This window comes from Saimiri boliviensis, chromosome 8 (genome assembly GCF_048565385.1).
Source record: "Saimiri boliviensis isolate mSaiBol1 chromosome 8, mSaiBol1.pri, whole genome shotgun sequence".
Classification (NCBI taxonomy): Eukaryota; Metazoa; Chordata; class Mammalia; order Primates; family Cebidae; genus Saimiri; species Saimiri boliviensis.
In genome coordinates, this window is record NC_133456.1 from 4,925,421 (window position 1) to 4,946,359 (window position 20,939).

A 20,939-nucleotide genomic window follows, 5' to 3' on the forward strand; every position below is an offset into this window, starting at 1 on the left:
AAAGTGTGATTTTGTTCATATGAGTTATAAGTGACAAGGGGAGGTTGAGGAAGAGTTTAATTCCAGGAAAATGGTTATTGGTATGTTTTTAAAAGCAGGAAACAAAATTGTATATACAGTACAATTTGGGCTGTGAAAAAAATACACTTGAGAGGATTTTTAAAATATGCTGAAATATTAATAATGGTTTTGGTAAGTGAGGTTATACATGACTTTTAACTTTCCTACATTTCTATGGGGTGCATATATTAATTTTTATATTTGAGGGGACAAAAAGCTGAAGTAATAAGACAAATATTTGAATGCCAATTTTGAGTGGAGTCTTAGGTTTTAAGGTTTAAGAATAAAAATCCTCCCCAACAGGCAACAGAAATGAATCTAAGTCAGAAACTCAATGAATTGGCCTAAATCTCATGCTTACTTAAGATGGAATTTTAAAATATGGCATCACATATGTTTGTGGAGGAGTTTCAAATGTGAGAACTTGGTAGAAGTGAACCTGAAGGAATTCTGTCTTCCTTTTCTAATAGCAACAACAATAACAACAACAACAAAAAAAAAACCCCGTAAATCTTACTTGGATATTTGAGAGCGGAGGAAAGCATCTTGATAAGAATGGATACTGTATACTCAGCCAAGAGAAAAATCATAGCAATCATCTTGGACCAAAAGATTCATATTCCAAAGAATTAATAGGTAGCTCAATGGTGCCTTTCTGTGTTGGGCCCATTACTTTTATGAGTTCTGAGTGCTTGCTTGGGACAATACTTTGGAATATCACTTTGGGAAAATCAGAGAAAATACCTAATATGGCAGGCTGTGTATTCCCCTTAGGTTTAGTTATGAAACTCATATAACTACAGATTGCAAATTTGTTTTAGGAATTGGGGATCAAGAAGATATGTGGCTTTTTTATTTTTATTTTTTGAGACAGGGTCTAACTCTGTCACCCAGGCTGGAGTGCAGTGGCACAGTCGTGGCTCTTCACAGCCTTGACCTCCTGAGCTCAGGTGATCCTCCCACCTCAGCCTTTCAAGTAGCTGGGGCTACAGGCACACATCACCATGCCCGGCTAATATTTGTATTTTGTATAGAGACAGGGTTTTGCCATATTGCCCAGGATGGTCCTGAACTCTTGGGGTAAAGTGATCTGCCCACCTCGGCCTTCCAAAGTGCTAGGATTACAGGCATGAGCCACCGCACCTGGCCAAAAAGACACGTGGCTTTTAAAAAATACCTTCCACCCCATGGTATGTTTCCCATCGTGGAGCTTGTGTAATTATAATCTAATGTGTTTTTTCTTGGGAAGAACCTCTGCCAGGCATTAGGAATTTCATCAGCAATTTCTCAAACTTCTCAAGGAGGGAAAAGCCTTGAGGTTTAGACTGGAATAGGCTTTTCAAGTCTACAGAATTGGTACAAATGGATCGGATTTGCTGTTCTTGAAACATAATAAAGCCTCCCGCTGCCTTATTCTTCCAGTCTTGATGTCATGTCATTTTTTTCTTCTTTTTAAAATATACTCGTCTCATTATCCAGAGTGACTAAGAGGCTCAGCATATGTGCCACTAAAATACTTGTCCTCGATTCGCTCTTTCTTTTCTCCTGATACCTGTTGCTCAGGAAATGACTTCCCCATCTGGTTTCATTAGTCATTCTGATGTGCTTTGTCGAATGCCCTCCATTGAGCACAGAATTGAACAGCATCTCCCTACTTCTCCCGGCCCATTTCCCTTCTCTTACCAATGCATTTTTAAAATATATTTTAGGGTTTTGGTTTAAAGACTAAAGTCTTAATGCTATCTCTTACATGTAATTTTATGTTAGTGACACTGAACTTCCTTAATATATTAAGAAATATTTCCGCTCCCAAACTCAAAGAGCAAAAGTCAAAAAAATGCAGTTGAACAAGATTAAGAAAGAATCCTTACTTTGAGCAAAGACAATGCAAGTATCTCCATTCGGCTTCAGTAGTTCTCGTCAAAAATCTATCCAAAAATCTGTGCCTCCGTGTGTGTTGCTGGAAGAAACGCAAAGTTCGCTTTCTGGGTGGTTTCCCTTCAGCTGCCTTTCATTCCTTACACTTGATGCTGGTTTTATTTCTAGAAGAAACCAACCTTTAAAGTCTGGTTTAGCAATAGGAGGAGTTCAAAACATTTTCACCTGTTGTTAGCTGTGTTTATTTAAACAAACTCATGCAACTATTGTTGCTTACAGTCACCGGGTTCATTTCTGCTGGCCTGGCAGGGTTTGTCTTGGCAATGGTAGAGAGATGCTATCAGCATCTCATTGTGTACTGTTTGCATAACAGGACAGGGCAGCCAGCTCCAGCCATTAAAAGAATGCTTTGGATTAGATGAATTTATTAAGGTGCCTGTCAGGTTAGGAAGGTGCAACTGTGACTGATGAGGACCTCCCGAAGAGGATCCCAGCCACAGCTGGTGGGATGGGGGCTGGCAGGTGACCCAGCCTCAGGAATATGGCTGCACTGCAATGGACTGATCACCCAAGAGTGGAGACGGTCATCGGTGGGGAAGAGCACCGGCAAAAGCATTGCTCAGTTGCATGGTCCTTTGGGCCTTCAGGTTCTTTGTACCTCAGAGGATCTCGGGCTATTCCAGAAACATCAGCCAAGGGAAGCGCTACTGGATTTTCCTCAGTTAATAGCATCTACACCAGGTTTTCCTTCAAGAACAATCATCCTGTTAGCTACTAATAAAGTAACTTATGAGTTCTGAAGTTTTGAGCCTGGAAACAAGCACTTTAAAGATACATAGTGCTTGAGTTTACTTATTTACTCTTAAAATGAAGTCACCACGTGTCACCATGACTATGGAAACATGGGAAATACGTTCTGGGGGGTTCTGCTTAGTCACCACATGTCTCACAGTAAGGTTCTCAAAGTGTGGTCCATGGGACATTAGTGGCAGCAGAACTTAGGAGCATGTTAGCTATTCAGAATCTCAGGCCCCGCCCCAGACCCGGAGAAGTGGCTGCATTTCACTGAGCTCCCCAGGTGGCATGTGGGCACATTAAAGTTTGAGAAACATTCTGATTTTTAGGGCAGTCTGGATTCAGCTTGCAGATACTGTCTACTCAGTAGAGATTTCATGTGAAGCTCTTTAGTCAGGGTTTGGGGTGATGGAAATTGGCATGTAAACTGTCCCTTCTTTCTGTAGCAAAAGAAATTAGGGCTGTGATAAATTTCAGTTAACCAGGACCTGTGACTCTAGCCACTTGGGACTGAAATAATTAGTACAGATCCCTCTGTGGTTCAGACAGAGTGGAAGAGGCCACAGTCAGGCCTCTTCTGTCCCTCACTCTCACTCTCCTTTCCAGATCCTCCTTCCCCAAGCCAGAGAACCCAAATCGCAGCTTTTTTTTGTCCTGAATAGGCCTTCCTGGAGTTCTTTCTCTAACTCAAAGGATACCCCTTTTCTCACAGTGTGCACATAGTAGGACTTTTGCTGACCTTGTGGGTGTCCTTTGTTGTCCTGTGTAGCAAGGTCACCATATCCTGACATATGACTCATAGGCAAGACAGCAATTTCTGATAAAGGAGGGAAGGGTGGCCATTCCACCTCCTCACTGAGGCCCATGTGTTATGTAATGTATTTCCTGCCTTTGATTCTTTCCCCGTGTGGCCCTGCATGTCCACTGTCCTGGCTACTGTTTTCTTTGTTCTGCAGCAGAGGAATTCAGCTTCTCGGGGGTTTAAATGCCACTCAACCCTGGCTGTTTCTTGGCGTGGTTTTCCCTCAGGTGGCAGCTGACTGGGGGCAGAGGCACATTTTCCAAACCCCGCTGTGTCTCAGTTCATCTAATACATCTTCATTTCAAGAGCGATTTGGGCAAAGGCTAAGCTGATTACAGGGCTCAAGTGGAGCCCAGAGCACATTTCAGATCTGGAATGCAAATTGTTTTCTGCAGTAATTATAGTTTGCACCATGGCCCCGCTCAGTCCCCATGGTTATTTTTCTGCTGCAAAATAAGCAGCTTTGTGCTTTCAAAGTGGGAGGTAATGAGGGGGAGAGGAGCACCCGAGGGACATTAAGGAGCGTTTTCAGAGCCTGTCTCCAGGCCTGAATGGGAGCAGAATGGACCCAGATGTGTGTAGGGATGCTGCCACTGAAAAGCTCTGTGACAATGGGCCAGGAACTCAATCTCTCTGAGCTTCAATATCTTCCAGTCCTTGCTTCAGAGGGTTGCTATGGTGATAAGGTGCCGCATCATTGTGGCAGGACACTCAACATGGTACCTGGTATATAGTAGGTGCTCAACAAGGGGGAATTTCTTTTCACTGCCTACAAGTGCCAGAAGCTTTGTGATCTGCAGTGGGGAAACACATGCCCTTCTTAATGGGTGATTCCAGCACACATGTTGGTTGATACTTTCCTGCTCTGAGAAGCTTTGGTGCATCCTTCCCATGCTTCATGGGCTAGCTTAGAGTGCTGGCTTGGGGTGGATTTCCTGTGTGCTCTTCAGCAATTGCCTAACATCTCTGAACCTCAGGTTTTCTCATTTACAAAATAGATATCATAATCATTTTTGATTCACAGTTGTTAGAAAGATTTATGTAAAAGCACATGTAAAATCAAGCACCAGTGCTTGGCACCAGCTGTGAAGGCAGTGCTGTTGTTATCCCCTTTGCAGAGATGAGGAAATCAAGGTTTTTTGTTTTTTTTTTTTAACTGTGTCAAATGCCTTTCCCGACTCTGCAGCTCGTATGTGGTAAAGCCTGGACTCTGGCTCTGTGGTCCATGGTAGGTAACCCTGACATTGAACCTGCAGGTGGTTGGAAATACCATACAAGCACCCTTTAGGTGCCTGATTCTGGGCCTCCCCTCCTCAGAACCTTCATTTTTGTTGAAAAAAATCTTTGTTAAATTGGGTTAAAGCAGATCATCATAATATCACTATTACCATATTATATAGTGTTTCATATAGTTTATTTAAAATATAAGTTTATGTTATATATTATACTTTTGTATAAGATTATTATGTGCCATCTCAGCAACAGCTATTTACACAGAGTGGCATTCCTATTGGAAATGCCCTAGCCAACGTCAGCACTTACAATTACTTTTTGTTGTGCCACATGGGGGCTTATTCATCATATTGCTGCAAAATTAATTGTTTATCTTATACGGTCTCTTGGAAACTTCAATTGTTACTTACTGTGTGCTAGGCACTATGCTTAATAACCTATATTTGACTTATTTGATTCTCACAAGAACTTTTTGCTGTGGGTCCTCTTATTATTCCTGTTTCTCAGACAAGGAAACAGAGGCCCAGGGAAGTTAAGTAAATGATCAGGGGTCACACATTAAGTGACAGCACTGGGATTTGAACCCAGGTTATCTGGCTCAGAACTCCTATTCCTCACCTCTATGCTAAATTGCCTTCCTTTATTTCTGGTCTGTGTTCTGGATGCTATGCCCTCACCACATTGGCTGGCTTGGCATTGCCAGACCTGCGGGGCTGCACATTTAACGCAGCATTCCCTGGGGCCTGTTACTAAGTGTGAGTCTCTCTCAGCATCAGCGGGTCATTCTGGGGACTCCTTCCACCACTCCCAGGAGGCCCTTTGTGGCTCAACCACACACATTCTTTAACAAAATAAAAATCAGCCTTTCATTTTAATGATGACACAACCCAGAGATGAGGTTCTTGTTATCATACTGGGGTAATCTGGGTGATTGGAGTTGTAAAATCAAGTAGCTGGGGAATTCCTGGTTTTCTCCATAAATTATCCATATGAGAGGTCTGTGTAATTTCACATTACAGGAGAGGATGGCTGTGCTTAACTCCTTCTGTTGGAAGGGCGGACTTTTCTCACGTCTTAGCCAGGAGGGGGAATTGGAAAGCATAGAAATGGAACTTCTTAGTATTAGAATTCCTGGCTTTTAGCAAAAATATCTATGTACGTGTACTTTAATACATAGGAAATCAAGAACCAAAACATCTGACTAGTACTATATTCTATGGCCATGGCCACTGTCCTTTTTTTTTTTTTGAGACAGAGTCTCTCACTAGCCTGAGCAAAATAAGGAGACCTTGCCTCTACAAAAACAAAACAAAACAAAACAAAAGTTGCACTTGTGGCCGGGCGCGGTGGCTCACGCCTGTAATCCCAGCACTTTGGGAGGCCGAGGTGGGTGGATTACCTGAGGTCAGGAGCTCGAGACAGAGTCTCTCTCTGTTGTCAGGCTGGAGTGCAGTGGCACAATCTCAGCTCACTGCAACCTCTGCCTCCCAGGTTCAAGCGATTCTCCTGCCTCAGCCTCTCAAGCGGCTGAGACCACAGGCTCCACCACCATGCCCAGCTAATTTCGGTATCTTTAGTAGAGAAGGGGTTTCACCATGATGGCCAGGATGGTCTCGATCTCCTGACCTCATGATTCGCCTGCCTTGGCCTCCCAAAGTGCTGGGATTACAGGCATGAGCCACTGAGCCCGGCCATGGCCACTGTTCTTGACAAAAATAATTTCTATCTGGGCATGCAGCTGTTCTGGCTGAGAGACTTGCCCTGCTTCCCCATTTCTTGCAGGGTAGAGTTGGAACTCCCACCTTGGCTGCAAGCATCTCATCCCTGGCCTTCGCATCCCATCCCTCCCTCAGGCACTTTGACCATCCCTTGCCTCCCGAATGAACTTTGCTGTTCCCACTTCTCACCTTTGCACTGGCCCCCTTCTCCTCAGCCTGGCAACTCTTATACATCACTAACAACCAGCTGGAATGGCACTCTCACTGGGGAGACCCTGAGAATGGTCCCTGGCTTCTTCCTCTGTGTCCCATTGCTCTGAGGCTGTGGGAACCAGCAGGTTGAGCAGTGAGGGTTCTGTGCAGGACCACATCTCTTCTGGCCTCGGGAGCTTCTGCGGTGTTTTTACATGCCTGATGCGTTGAACACAGAGCTGGGCACATTTCTGCTGAACAAAGGAAGCTGGCCCCATTCTTACACATACCAGTCTGCATTTCTTCCCCAAGGAAGGTCTGTGGGCGATGGGTAGAATACCAGGTAGGAGATTGCACTACCAGCCTCCAGGCTCCGTGAGAACCAGGCTATCCTGTGGCATTAGTGCTTACACTCTGGCCGGTGTGTATTCGGTCACTGCCTGAATGAGTACTGCGGTGTGAGTCTGTGCTGTCGGCCTGGACTCCAGTCCGTGTTCCATTACTGCCACGCTTGGCATATTGGATGACATTTTTTTAACCCTTCTGAGCCTCTTTCCTCATCTATAGGGATAATAAAAGCACTTATCTCACAGGGTGGTCGTAGAATTAAATTAGCTTAGCCTAGCATCTGACACACAGCAAGCCCCCAATCAATAGTGGTTCGTATTGTTGTTAATAATAAAATAAATTGATTATAGGATGTGATAAGTACTGGGAAGGAAATCAATAGGGTATTGCGATAGAGAATATGATGGTGGGATACGGGGCATGGTTCTCTAGACAGCCTGGTCAGGGAAGCCTCCTGTGGGCCAAGCTTGAGTGACGACACAGCTGCTGCTATATGAAGAGTTGGAGGAAAGCATTTTGGGGAAGAGAGAACAGCAAGGGCAAAGGCCCTGAGGCAGGAAAGATCCTGGTGAGGAAGAGAATGTGACTCTAGCGTGGGAGGATGGAGGAGAGTATAGGATGAGATAAGGTCCAAGAGGGAGGTGGGGCCAATTGATGCAGGGCCTTATGCCAAGGGATAGTGTTGGGGTTGAATTCTAAGTGTGTGAAAGGCCCTATAGTACTTAGGCTCAGAATCATCCTGTGCAACTGGTTTCCAGATTGCTTTACCTTGAGCCTGTCCTGTCTTACGTGTGTATTAATAGATGAACTCACTCCTAGCAATAAAACCCAGTTCTGACTGAGTTAAGCAGAGAATGAATTTATTACAGTATCTAGGGTAACTCATCCAGGGAAACAGGGACAACCCAAAATTATACCACCAAACAGTTACTGTGAAGATGCTATTGCTACCACTGCTGGGTAGGTGTAGATGCCATGGCTTGTACCACCAATGCTGGCTACAGGCCGTGGCTGCCCAGTTTACCCTCACTCTGCCTCTGCAAGCTGCCACTACTCTAGCAGAATGGGGTCAGCAGCGGCCCTGCTTCTTTGCATCCCAGCACCTGGTTGGCTGAGCCTGCTCATGTTCTCATGCCCTGGCTGCAAGGGAGGCTGAGAAGCAAGTGTGTGGCACACTCATCGCCTTTGGTAGAATGTGGGCTCTGGTTCCTGAGTTGGGGGATTCCCCAAACTAGCTAGGTAGATCTCAGCTGCAGGAGATTCAAAGGGTGACCCTTGTGTCAGAGGCATGTGAACAAGACCAACTCCATCTTGAATAGGAGCTGGGTAAAATGAGGCTGCGACCTACTGGGCTGCATCCCAGATGGTTAAGGCATTCTCAGTCACAGGATGAGGTAGCAGGTCAGCACCAGATACAGGTCATAAAGACTTTGCTGATAAAAAACAGTTTGCAGTAAAGAAGCTGGCTAAAACCCACCAAAACCAAGACGGTGACAAGAGTGACCTCTGGTCATCCTCACTGCTACACTCTCACCAGTGCCCTGACAGTTTACAAATGCCATCACAACATCAGCAAGTTACCCTATGTGTTCTGAAAAGGGGAGGCATGAATAATTCACCCCTTGTTTAACACATAATCAAGAAATAACCGTAAAAATGGGCAACCAGCAGCCCTTGTGGCTGTTCCATATATGGAGTAGCTGATATTTTATTCATTTACTTTCCTTATAAACTTGCTTTCACTTTATTCTCTGGACATGCCCTAAATACTTTCTTGCACAAGATCCAAGAACCCTCTCTTGGGGTCTGGATCAGGACCCCTTTCTTGTAACACTTACAGAGACCCATGGAGTAAGGAACACGTGGTGTCACTGGGCCTCCGCAGCTTTTGTCTAATAGGTAGTGGGGCTTTAAGAAAGGCCTGACTGCTTTCCTCTTAGGCAATGTTTTAAAAAAATAAGTGCTGAATTTGAAGCAAATAGTTCTCAATATGATGAGAGGCTAGGAACTATTTTTTATACATCATTTAGTTTGTGCAGGTGTGAGGTGGCATGTTTCTCCCCTGTTTATCACAGACTTGCATTCCTGTTGGAAATGCCCTAGCCATTGTCAGTGCTTATAATTGCTTCTTGTTACAGCCACGTGGGGCTTATTGTCCATGATTCTATTGCAAAGTTTATTGTTTATCTTACACGGTCTCCAGGAAGCTGTATGCGGAAATCTCTCAGCCTTACCAGGAAGTATGACTTAAAGGGACATTCTCCAGGGCACAGCCCTAACTGAGGAGGTGCTGAGCTTCCAACCAGGACCAGTTGCCTTGGGTGGGAGTTGGAAGCCCTTTCTGCCTATCTCGTTTGGTTTGCTATTTTCCAGTGTTTTGGTGATTCCTTTCTGATTCTGAATTAAGGGAGAAAAAGTGGCGATACTGATTCTTCAGGTACACATGAACACACCCAAAACAAAACAAAACAAAAAATCACTTTCACCAGTGTTTAGGCAGAATGAATGCTCTGAGTCATTGGGCACACATGCTTTTAAATCTCTTGATTTCTTGGGGGTATTTTCATAGAAGTCTTGAACTTTTTAGATGGATACAGGGATTTCAGGGAAGTCAGCAATGTAAGATTTAAAAATAAATGTGACTTAAGTTTTAACTACCCTCATTTTATTTTCTCTATTGGAAGGAAAAAGGGAAATGGAAAACTGCAAGTTTCTATTACCTTTTTATTCTTAGATGCCCAGTTGACAGTCAAATCAGGATAAATAAAAAAAAAAAAATCAAACTATGGGCCAGGTGCTATAGCTCATGCCTGTAATTCCAGGACTTTGGGAGGCTGAGATGGGCAGATCACTAGGTCAAGAGTTCGAGACCAGTGAAACCCTGTCTCTACTAAAAATACAAAAGAATTAGCTGGGCATGGTAGCTGGTGCCTGTAATCCCAGCTACTCAGGAGGCTGAAGCAGGAGAATTGCTTAAACCCGGAAGGTGGAGGTTGCAGTAAGCCAAGATGGTGCCACTGCACTCCAACCTGGGTGACAGTATGAGACTCTGTCTCAAAAAAAAAAAAAATCAAACTATGGATTTCAGATTTGGTACTGCTTTTCAACTTGCTAGGTGGAAAGTTTGAACCAGTTTCCATCGTTACACCAAAAATTTCCTCTTCTGTTTTTAAAAAAATTAAAAGATTATTATTGTGGCTTTGTCTTTAAAAAAATTATTATGGAAAAATTAAAACCTGTACAAAATAGAAACAATGGTATGATGTCCCCAGTGTCCCCATCATCCTTTGTTATGCCTTTTTTTTGGAAAGTGAATCTTGCTCTGTTGCTCAGGCTGAAGTGCAGTGACACGATCTTGGCTCACTGCAACCTCAGCTTCTTGGGTTCAAGTGATTCTTCTGTCCCAGCCTCCCAAGTAGCTGGGATTATAGGCATGTGCCACCAGGCGCAGCTAATTTTATTTAGTTAGTAGAGATGGGTTTTTACCGTGTTGGCCAGGCTGGTCTCCAACTCCTGACCTCAGGCGATCATCCTGCCTCGGCCTCTCAAAGGGTTGGGATTACAGGCGTGAACCACTGTGCCTGGCCTGTTCTGCTTTTAAATACATATGTCAGTTATTATCCTACCATCCTTTCTGCAACCCTGCTAGGGATAAAGGAGTCATTATTCCTGTTTTACAGATGAGGAAACTAAAGGTCCAGGAAATTAAGAAGTGACTTTCCAGGTCATTCAACTAGTAAGTGGCAGAGCCAAAAATCACAGAACCCAAATATTAATTTACTGTTAACTATTCCAGCCAGATGTTTGTTCCCAGAAATTATCCCTAAAGAGTTATCTGAAGTCAAAATAATGGTGAGAAACTTTTTAATAAAAACGATTCTTGCTTCTGTTATATACTTTTAACTTGGAAATTCAGTGTATCAAGAGTTGTTTTTTGATATAGGCAAATTACTTTTTAAAATCCTCCTGAGTATTCATGTAAGTGTCAGAAATACCACCCCCACCCCCATATTCAGATTTTCCACTTCTAACTATCTTTGACAGTACAATGCCAAATAGTGAGTCTCGTTTCCAAGTAAGGAAGCCCTTTGGCTGATAGGTATCAGCTAATCAGTTTTTAAACTTTTTTTTCTTCCTGAAAATTGGGCAGAGGTCAGTAACCTACAGATAGGAGTTTCACTTTTAACTGACAGTGTAAGGAAGGGGACTTGACAGTTTCTTGAAAAAGCTACACCCAGGGTGTTCATGTTTCTAAGAAATAAACTGAATGAGCTTATTTGCAAGCAGCCCATCTGCTTCATGCAGAAATTCTTCAGGCAGCCCTTGCTGCTGGTGTTGGCCAAGGAGGCGAAACCGCAGCAACCAAGCCAGTGGCTGCTTCACATAATACGTCAGAAGATGGCTTTCCTTATTTTATTTTATTTTTTGCATTCACTTTTAGAAATAGCTGTCCATGTATCAGTTGCCAAAATAATGTGAGGAATCTGGTTATAAAAATTCAGATTTGTTTAGAGAGAATAAATACAGAGCTCAGGCGATTCCTTGTGACAAAACCGGTAAGATAAGCACTCAAGATTAGCCATGACTAGCAATCGTTGAGACTTCCATGTTCCAGCATCATTTATTTTTAGTTTCTGTGTTGAAACCATAGATGAAGACTCTTCTATTTATTCATTCTTGACCTTGTGCAGCCAGGTCTGCTCACACATTCTTCTCCTCATTTTATAATCTCGATCTGGGATACTAAGCAGGGCTCTTCAAGAGCAACAACATTTTCAAATGGTCAAAGTCTCTTGAGTTGAACCACCTTGAGTCCAATAGGCCTTGGCCTGGGAAAGTGTCTGGACACCCCTGCTGCATTTATCTAGAGTTCGGGGTGAAGCGGGCAGAGGAGTTGTTCAAGTTTTACTTGGATTAACCACCCTTCCAGCACTGAGGAACAGAATGAAGTCATTCAGTCAATGGAAAGGCGTGACCGTGAGCAACTTCCAGGCTCGACTTTGATGTTCTTTTTATTTGTCACTGGCTTGCTGTGCTTAATGCCTCCCTGACAACCTAGTAACACTCAAAGATATTGTCATACCTCCCCCCTCGACCACAGTATGAATTTTTGTTCATCCTTAGTCTTACCTAAATTGGCAACAGCCTTAGAAACCTAAGATCTGAGAAATAATAATCTTATGATGTTGGAAACTTGGTTAAGTCAGTGTGTAATATACTGTTTTAATTTGGTCACTGCTACCATCCCATTTGAGATTTTTTTCCAGCCTTTTTTTTTTTTTTTTTTTTTTTTTTTTTCTTCATTTTTGTGCAGAATGGGCTCTCGCTATGTTGGCCAGGCAGATCTTGAACTCCTGGGCCCAAGCCATCCTCATGTCTCTCCCTCCCTAACCACTGGGATTACAGGTGTGAGCCACTGCACTGAGCCATGATGTTTTTTTACTACCCATTTTTACATTCAGTTTGTGAAATTTTAAAATTTGAAGCATCAAATGGGGTATATTTAAAGACCTTGAAATTCCCTTTTCAACTGCAAGGTTTTGTGAAATTTCTGGCTTGTTAAGTACAAATAAGGAAGACATTAAGGAACCAGGATAAATTTCAAATGGAAATAATCATTGTTGATTGCCAACTTTTAATGAAGAAGTAATTCTGCTAAAATCTAAATATTTTACGTAAATGAAAGTCTCACAACCCTGATAAATATGTTTCTTATAATATCTTTGGTGAGGAAATTGCTTGGAACTTCTCAGCAGAAAATGCCCTCAGGTATATCAAACAAGAGCACAGGAAACATGGTTCTGGTTCTAGTGATGTTATGACACGTGTGGTGGCATCTTAGTTAGGTCCCAGTCTTGGTGCTAGTCTCCTTAGAGTCCAGCAAGAGGGGTCGTTACCAGTTTGGTTATTTAACCAACTGTGGGAAAACAGGGTCCATTTTTGCATCGTTGGCACCTTGTAGGTATTTTCCTGTGTATAAATATATGATTCAGCTCTATCCACCGAAAGAAAAACACCATACCCTAAGAACCTACACTCCCAGAATTTTACGTTTTTGTTTTTTTTTTTCCTTTTTAACATTTCTCTCCAGTCTATATAGAATTTACGTTGGATGGGTATGAAGAAGGGCTTTAAAATGAGGCTTTTCTTTCCAAGAGGCAGGTGAATTGTCCCATTGTTTGTGAACCTTCTCCAGTGGCTTGCGCTCTAACATATCAGATTCTTGAATAACCCAGAGCAAGTTTCTGGCTGTCTCTTCTGAGGCCTGTATGCTTGCAGCAGGAGCTCTGAAGTCAGCTTGCCACCTCCAGATCCCGTGCCACGGGTAGGCACGCACCATCTTTTTGAGTCTCAGTTTTTTTTTAATCTGCAAGGAGAGATAATAAGGCCTACTTTGGGACCATCATGAGGATCACGTGGGAAAATACATGGAAAGTGCTCATATGAAAATATAAACCGGTCACTCTGGTTTCAGTAATTGTGGCTGTGTGATATCTTAATATTCGCACACGGGTGCACTTTTATCATGAGTTATCAACACTGGCAGAGGTAAGAGGAATGGACAATGAGAACTGACATTTCAAGTGTATCTTTCATATTTGCTAAATGTCCACAGGGCAGGTGGCTAAGTGAGTTAATATCCTTCCATATCATAGCATGCTCTGCACTAAGAGGTCGAAAATGTGCCTGACAGAGAAAGATGCCCTGGATGTTAAATGAAAAAAGCAAGTGGTGGAACAATGTTATCATTGTATTTCTGAGAAAAATAAGATGTTACACCCAGCAACTCATGTGCTTTTAGACAGAAGGAAATGTCTGGAAGGATTACCACCAGAGGGTGCAAACCGGTGACCTCCGGGCCAGTGTAGCCAGCAACTGTGTTGTATGGCCTGTACAGTACTTCTTACAGCGATGAACAGTTGCCGGCATTTACAAATTGCGAGATTTTACATAAAAACCTGAATTTCAGGCTTCAGTTGAAAAAATTGACATGTCTGGTCACCCTGGGCCAATAGCCCCTTAGGAACCCAAAAAGCTGGAACTGACCTAAGACAAAAACTCTCAGTGGTGCGCAAGTGCACACTTGGCCTTTTCCTTCAGGTACCTGACCCCTGGTCCTAAATGCATTTGGGTTTATGAGCTTCTGTCTGCATCTCGCTTTTTAACACCACTGTGCCCAGGGATCTGGAGAGAAAAAAAAAGCAGGGCCTTTGGGAAGACTCACTTTTTACTTTATATACTTCTGTGTGACTTTGAATGTGTGACAGTGACACTATGTTAGTTTTAAAATGTAGAAACCAATACAAAAACATGTTTGAATACTTGGTAGTATCCTATATGCCATAAAGAAAACTCCTGTTCCTTTTGATATCTCATTATAATTGAACATGGACCTTGCGGAGCAGAGCCTCTTACTATTGAAATTCTCTACTTGAAGTGCCTTCTTCAAGGACCCATTTCAATCTGGGAGTTCCTGCTTGTGGTCAGAGCAAGGGCATCAGAGGAAATGGCCATGCCCTGTTCTTGACTTCCTTTTTGCAGGCTGTGTCCCTCTCCCCTCTCTCTGCCCCTCCTTTTGGCCCTCCCTGCTCCACTGCTACCTGCCCTGGAGGCCCTCAAGTTTCACCTCTTCCACGAAGTGCTGCAGCCCACGGGTTTCAGTTCTTCTTTCCCATTCAGTCAGCAGCCGGAAGTCAGGTTGAATCATTCTAGGATTTGTTCATGTGAATGTTCCCCTCCCCCTCCCCAAAGAAATAAAACGTAGTATACCGTGGTCATCTCGTGTTTCCAATCCTCACTGGGGTGAGGCTCACCTTGGCTGCTGGGACTCCTCGAAGTGGCTTGCCGGGGAAAAAGAGAGGAGTGGCTGGTGATGGAGCCTCCATCGTGTCCCAGGGCACTGGCTTTCTTCATCAGCTGAGTTGTCCCCAAAGCTGGCTAATCTCAAGTTGTTTGCTGGCCTGTTCAATTTCAGGACCCTTCCTGTGTGGGAGGCTGGAACAGGAAGCCTTAGGAATACTTGCCCTTCCCCCTCCACCAGCCACCACTTAACCAGCTTGCTTTGTGGGGAGTCAGGCTTTAGGAGATAGGGGATTCCAAGGACAATCTGAAACTGCCTCTTGGTGGACACTGCCGTTTGATCTGACACTCATTACTGAGTGCTTCCAAGTGCTGGTTCCATGGTGACCTAGATGCTTGCCTAAAAGGTCTAAGCCTTTTTGCAGTGATTTCACTTCCTCCTTTCTCTAAGCAGGTGTGATTCCCTCACACTTTTTAAAGCAAGCTCCAAGCCTGTCAGAGCAGCCTCCAGACGCATTAAAGTACTTACATTTCTTCCAAAGTACCCTGTAGTTCTCTGTACTGCCTTGCTGTTGAGTTTGCCAGTTCTTCTGCCTGGAACACCCGTCAGAGCGCTACCCATGTGTCTCTTGCTCTGAGAAGCCTTCTCAGACTTTGTCCCCATGAAAAATGCATTTGCCAAGCTCGCTTATTTCCTGGACCCCTCAGCACTTTTTGCAGATTCCTGGCAACGTGAATAGAGACAGCCTGCTTTCTCATAAAAGTCTTGGATTTAATCTCCTTCTGTTAGACCAGAAGCTTGTTGTTTAAATGAACCCGCTGTCTTTGCTGGGTGCTCTGACTTTACTCAGGCCTAAGACAGAGAAAGGCTCTTAAAAATCTGTCCATTTGTAGGAAGACCTCAGGAAACCCTGGGCTAAATCTTAGCAGCTAAAATTTGTAATTAGGAAGATTTTTGCAAGTCAGATTCTACCCCATTCGATAACTACAAGAAATAAATAACTAATTGAGAACTATACTGGAGTTATGTCTCCTTGAGTTTGAGACCCTCTACCAATGTGCAAGGAGGGTGAGAGTGTTGGTTTATTTGTGGGGAGGGAGTGAGCCGGGCGTAGTTTTCATCTGAAACCTCATAGTTTCCTATGAGACAGTCTACCTCACCCAAGAGGTCTGGGTTTTTTATAAGGCAAGACATTCATTCTGGTGAGATTCCCCACTTCATAAAACAAGAAATGTCAGCCATGAATTATTTCCATAATAGCTCTGAGGAGACCAGGAAGACTGCTTGTTATCTATGTCAAAAGTTGAAAGGGAGGTTTCCAGAAGCAGCTACTTTGAAAGGGCTCTGAAGGGAAGATGCCAGGTTTGCATGAGACAAAAAGAAAGAAATGGATGGGTGTGTAGTTGCTTTTGAAGTGGGACTCAGTCTGGGCTCTGTACTCCGGGCAGGGCTACTGATACTTGGTGAAGTTCAAGTCGATCGTTGATTCCTCTTTGAAGACCCCAAACTCTCTCCCGGTGTCCCTTCTCCTCGCGATGCTTTCTTTTTTTTTTTTTTTTTTTTTTTTGAGACGGAGTTTCGCTCTTGTTACCCAGGCTGGAGTGCAATGGCACGATCTCGGCTCACCGCAACCTCCGCCTCCCGGGTTCAGGCAATTCTCCTGCCTCAGCCTCCCGAGTAGCTGGGATTACAGGCACGTGCCACCATGCCCAGCTAATTTTTTGTATCTTTAGTAGAGACGGGGTTTCACCATGTTGACCAGGATGGTCTCTATCACTTGACCTCGTGATCCACCCGCCTCGGCCTCCCAAAGTGCTGGGATTACAGGCTTGAGCCACCGCGCCCGGCCTGATGCTTTCTTTTTATTTCACCCTGATATTTGGTTGGGTCTGCAAACGTCCAGGCAGCACACCCACTTTAGCTGATGGGATGCTTCCCGTTGCTTTTGAGGGGGACCCATTGAGCACTGTTTGTATCTTACAGACTAGGGATTACCAGCCAGAAACTGAATTTCTGGTGTGCCTTTGAATGCCCAAAAAGTGCTCTGAAAAAGCAGCAGTAGCAGGCAAGGAAACCACCAGAGGTGGGGAGCTCTCGACTGGTGCAGCTTTCAGCCGCTGACACTTGTAACTGATGGCCCCTGTCACTTCCTGTCATGCCGCCCAAGTGGCGGGGAGGAGTTCCTTTAGGGAAACCATGCTCAGCCCTGCTCAGAGAATCTTGTGCACAGGGCTCCACTGCAGTTAGGAGCCGGCGAGTCCGGGTGGATGAGGTCGGAGCGCCCCATGGTGTGGTGCTGCCTCTTTCTCCCTGCGCAGGTAAGCCCTCTACTGCTGAGCCTGGGGTGGACCACTGGCTCTCAACTCCCACCCGAGCCCCGTGGGGCGGTTTCAGGATCTGAGGTGTGGGAGGACACGGTGTTGTTTTTACCTTTCAAGACCCTGAGCAGGGAGCTGCTGTTAAGAGCACCTAGGATGATGGAGCCAGATTCCCGCCTTACTTTAGTATGAATCAGAAGAGCGCGGTGTGGCTGTGTTTAGGAAGGCAGATGGCTTTGCTTGGTTGCAAGGGTGAGCTGAGTGGCATGCGTAGCTGTCAGGCTTCCTTTAGCTTACGTGATTGGAGGGGAGCAAAGGGAGAGGGCTTTTCACACTCTGCTCTGCAATGCTACCGTTTTCATTTTTGCAAGAGGATGGTTTTAATTCATGGGAAGGAAAAGAGAGAAAAGAAGAGTGCATCCGCCTTCTGTTTTGTTGTTGCTATCTAATCACAAAGTGAATTTCCAAGATATTTTTCTTTAGATTGGAAGATGGCTAAACTCAGATTTCGAGGTTCATGCTGCTTGGAACAACTGTTTTGTAGGCTTCCCACCAGATCAGCAAAATAATCCTGGTGTTTTGAGTCTGTTCATTATTGGCAGAATGAAGTCAGATAGTATCCGTGGAGACTCAGACTCAATACCATTCTCATAAGAACATCGTTGTTTGGTTTGTGTTCTTTTGGAAGAAGTGGCTGGAAATGCTATGTTTCCATGGGTTGAAGAATGGTTAGCAGCTCTGAAGGTTGCTTTCCCTAACCCTTATATTTATTTGTGGTCGTTGTTAAAGTTTTGGATAAGCCAAAATTGATTTTTGTTTTGTTTTTGTTTTTGTTTTTTGAGACAGGGTCTTGCTCTGTCATCAGGCTGGAATACAGTGGCGCAATCACGGCTCACGGCAACCTTCACTGCCTGGGCTCAAGCAGCCCTCTTGCCTCAGGCTCCTGAGTAGCTGGTACTAAAAGCATACATCACCATGCCCTGCTAATTATTTCATTTTTTGCAGATACGTGGGTCTCACTCTGTTGCTCATGCCATTCTTAAACTCTGAGTTCAACCAATCCTCCTTGAGCTCAAGCTTCAGCCTCCCAAAGTGCTAGAATTAGAGACATGAGCCAATATCACCAGTCTGCCAAAACTGCTTTTTAAAGGCAATGCCCATTGCTTTTTCTGTTCTTCCCATCAGAACTGTGTTCCTGGGACTGATTTCTGTAACCCTAATTCTAGCTCTTGTGTATGACCACTCTAGACATACTTTTTTTTTTCAATTTTTTTTTCATTGTGGTAAAATGCACATAACACATAATTTACCATCTTGACTAGTTTTAAGCAGTTCAGTGGTATTAAATACATTCATAGTGTTGTACAGCCATCACCGCTGTCCATCTCTAGAACTCTTTTCATCTTGCAGAACTGAAACTCTATACCCATTAAACAATAACTCTCCATTCTTCCCTGCCCCTAGCCCCTGGCAACCGCCATCGTAGTTTCTGTCTCTATGATTTTGATTACTCTAAGTATCTCATCTAAGTAGAGTCAAAGAGTATTTGTCTTTTTTTGACTGGCTTATTTTACTTAGCATGATGTCCTCCAGGTTTATGCATGTTGTAGCATGTGTCAGAATACTTTTCCTTTAAGGCTGAAGAATATTCCATTATTGTATATGGTGGTAATATTGTATGGAGCTCTGAAAGTAACAGAGAAACAAATACTCAATTTCTCTGTGAATATACCACACTGTTGCATAATTATATATAGTACATATTTTGCATTTCATTATTACTTCTAATGGTGATTGAAAATGACCGTTTGTAATACAAGGCAGAAAGATTTGAGAGCTGTTTACTGTATGCCCTATATTAAACAGTTTTTTTTTTTTGTCAATTAATATTAACAGCGATATACCACATTTTGCTTATACATCCTTGCATGGACCTTGGGTTGCTTTCATGTTTTAGCTATTGTGAATAATGCTGCTGTGAACGTGGGTGTACACTTATCTCTTGAGACCCTGCTTTCAATTTTTTTTCCATAAGTTATTGGGGTACAGGTGGTATTTGCTTACCTGAGCACGTTCTTTAGTGGCGATTTGTGACATTATGTTGCACCCACAACCCAAGCAGTATACACTGCATCCTATTTGTAGATTTTTATCCTTCACCCCGCTCTCGCCCTTCCCCTCAAGTCCTCAAAGTCCATTGTATCCTTCTCATGCCTTTGTGTCCTCACAGCTTAGCTCCCACATATCAGTGAGAACATACGATGTTTGGTTTTTCCATTCCTGAGCTACTTCACTTAGAATAACAGTCTCCAGTCTCATCCAGATTGCTGCAAATGAGGTTAATTGATTCCTTTTTATGGCTGAGTAGTATTCCATTGTATAAATATGCCACGGTTTCTTTATCTACTCGTTGATTGATGGGTGTTTGGGTTTGTTCCATAATTTTGCAATTGTGAGTTGTGCTGCTATAAACATGCGTGTGCAAGCATCTTTTTTGTATAATGACTTCTTTTCCTCTGGGTAGATACCCAGTAGTGCGATTGCTGAATGAAATGGTGGTTCTACTTTTAGTTCTTTAAGGAATCTCCAGACTGTTTTCCATAGTGGTTGTACTAGTTTACATTCCTGCCCTTTGCTTTTATTTTATTTATTTTTTAGTATATACCCAGAAGTATATATTCAAAATTGCTAGAACATACAGTAATTCTATTTTTAATGTTTTGAGGAACCACCATACTGTTTTCCACAGTGACTATACCATTTTATATTCCTACCTTCAGGGTACAAGTGATCCACTTTCTCCACATCCTCACTAACACTTCTAAGTTTGAATTTTTTTCCAATAATAACCATTCTAATAGGTGTGAAGTGGTATCACCTTGTAGTTTTGGTTTGAATTTCTCTGGTGATTAGTGATGTTGAGCATCTTTTCATGTGTTTATTGGCCGTTTGTATGTCTTTGCAGAAATGTCTGTTCAAGTCCTTTGCTCACTTTTGAATTGAGTTGCTTATTTTTGTGTTGTTGAGTTTTAGGAGTTCTCTACATGTTCTGAATATTAATCTCTTTTCAGATATATTATATGCAAATATATTCTCCCATTCTTTGTGTTGCCTTTTTGTTTTGTTGACATTGTTTAGACAAATTTTTTTCTTTTTTTAAAGGAGACAGGGTCTTGCTCTGTCACCCAGGCTGGAGTGCAGTGGCACAATCATAGCTCACTGCAGTCTTGAATTCCTGGGCTCAAGCAATCCTCACCTCAGCCTCCTGAGTAGCTAGTACTACAGGTGTACACCACCACACCCAGCTAATTTTTTAACTTTTCTGCCAAGACCAGGTATTGTGATGTTGCCCAGGATGGTCTTAAACTCCTGGCCTTAAGTGATCATCCCACCTTGGCCTTCCAAAGTGCTAGGATTATAGACAGGAGCCACTGCACCCCACCCAGATGTATATTTTTAATATTTTGATGTGACTGGGGTAATTTCAGCCTTTCCCCATCTCATTCACCTCACTATTTGCTCTCTTGATGAAGAATAAATTTTGAGCCTTTCAAGTATGAAAGTTGACAACATTTAAAATGATTGATTGCATGTCAGTGATAGTGCAATGTTAATAACACTATAATAGGATAATAACTTACATCTATTAGATGCTTATCTAAACACTACTCATATTTGCTCATGAAATTCTTACAAGACTGTAGGGATTGGTTATTATTATTATTCATGTTTTGCAGATGGCAAAACTGAGATTTACAGAAGATAAATAATTTGCCCAAGGTCATCTCCATGGT

At 43.2% G+C, this 20,939-nt stretch overlaps 1 protein-coding gene across 3 annotated transcripts in view; it reads left to right on the plus strand.

Annotated features, from left to right (window-relative positions):
• The window catches only part of ARHGEF3 (Rho guanine nucleotide exchange factor 3), a 341,163-nt gene that overhangs the window by 130,668 nt on the left and 189,556 nt on the right, over window positions 1–20,939 (plus strand). The window contains exon 1 of one of the 3 annotated variants that reach the window (XM_003936543.4): window positions 17,017–17,145. The exons of the other annotated variants lie outside the window; for them this stretch is intronic. Coding sequence (XP_003936592.2) covers window positions 17,095–17,145 — 51 coding nt within the window. The 5' untranslated portion in view covers window positions 17,017–17,094. Of the gene's footprint in view, window positions 1–17,016; window positions 17,146–20,939 lie in introns of those variants that run through there. 3 annotated transcript variants of the gene reach the window in all.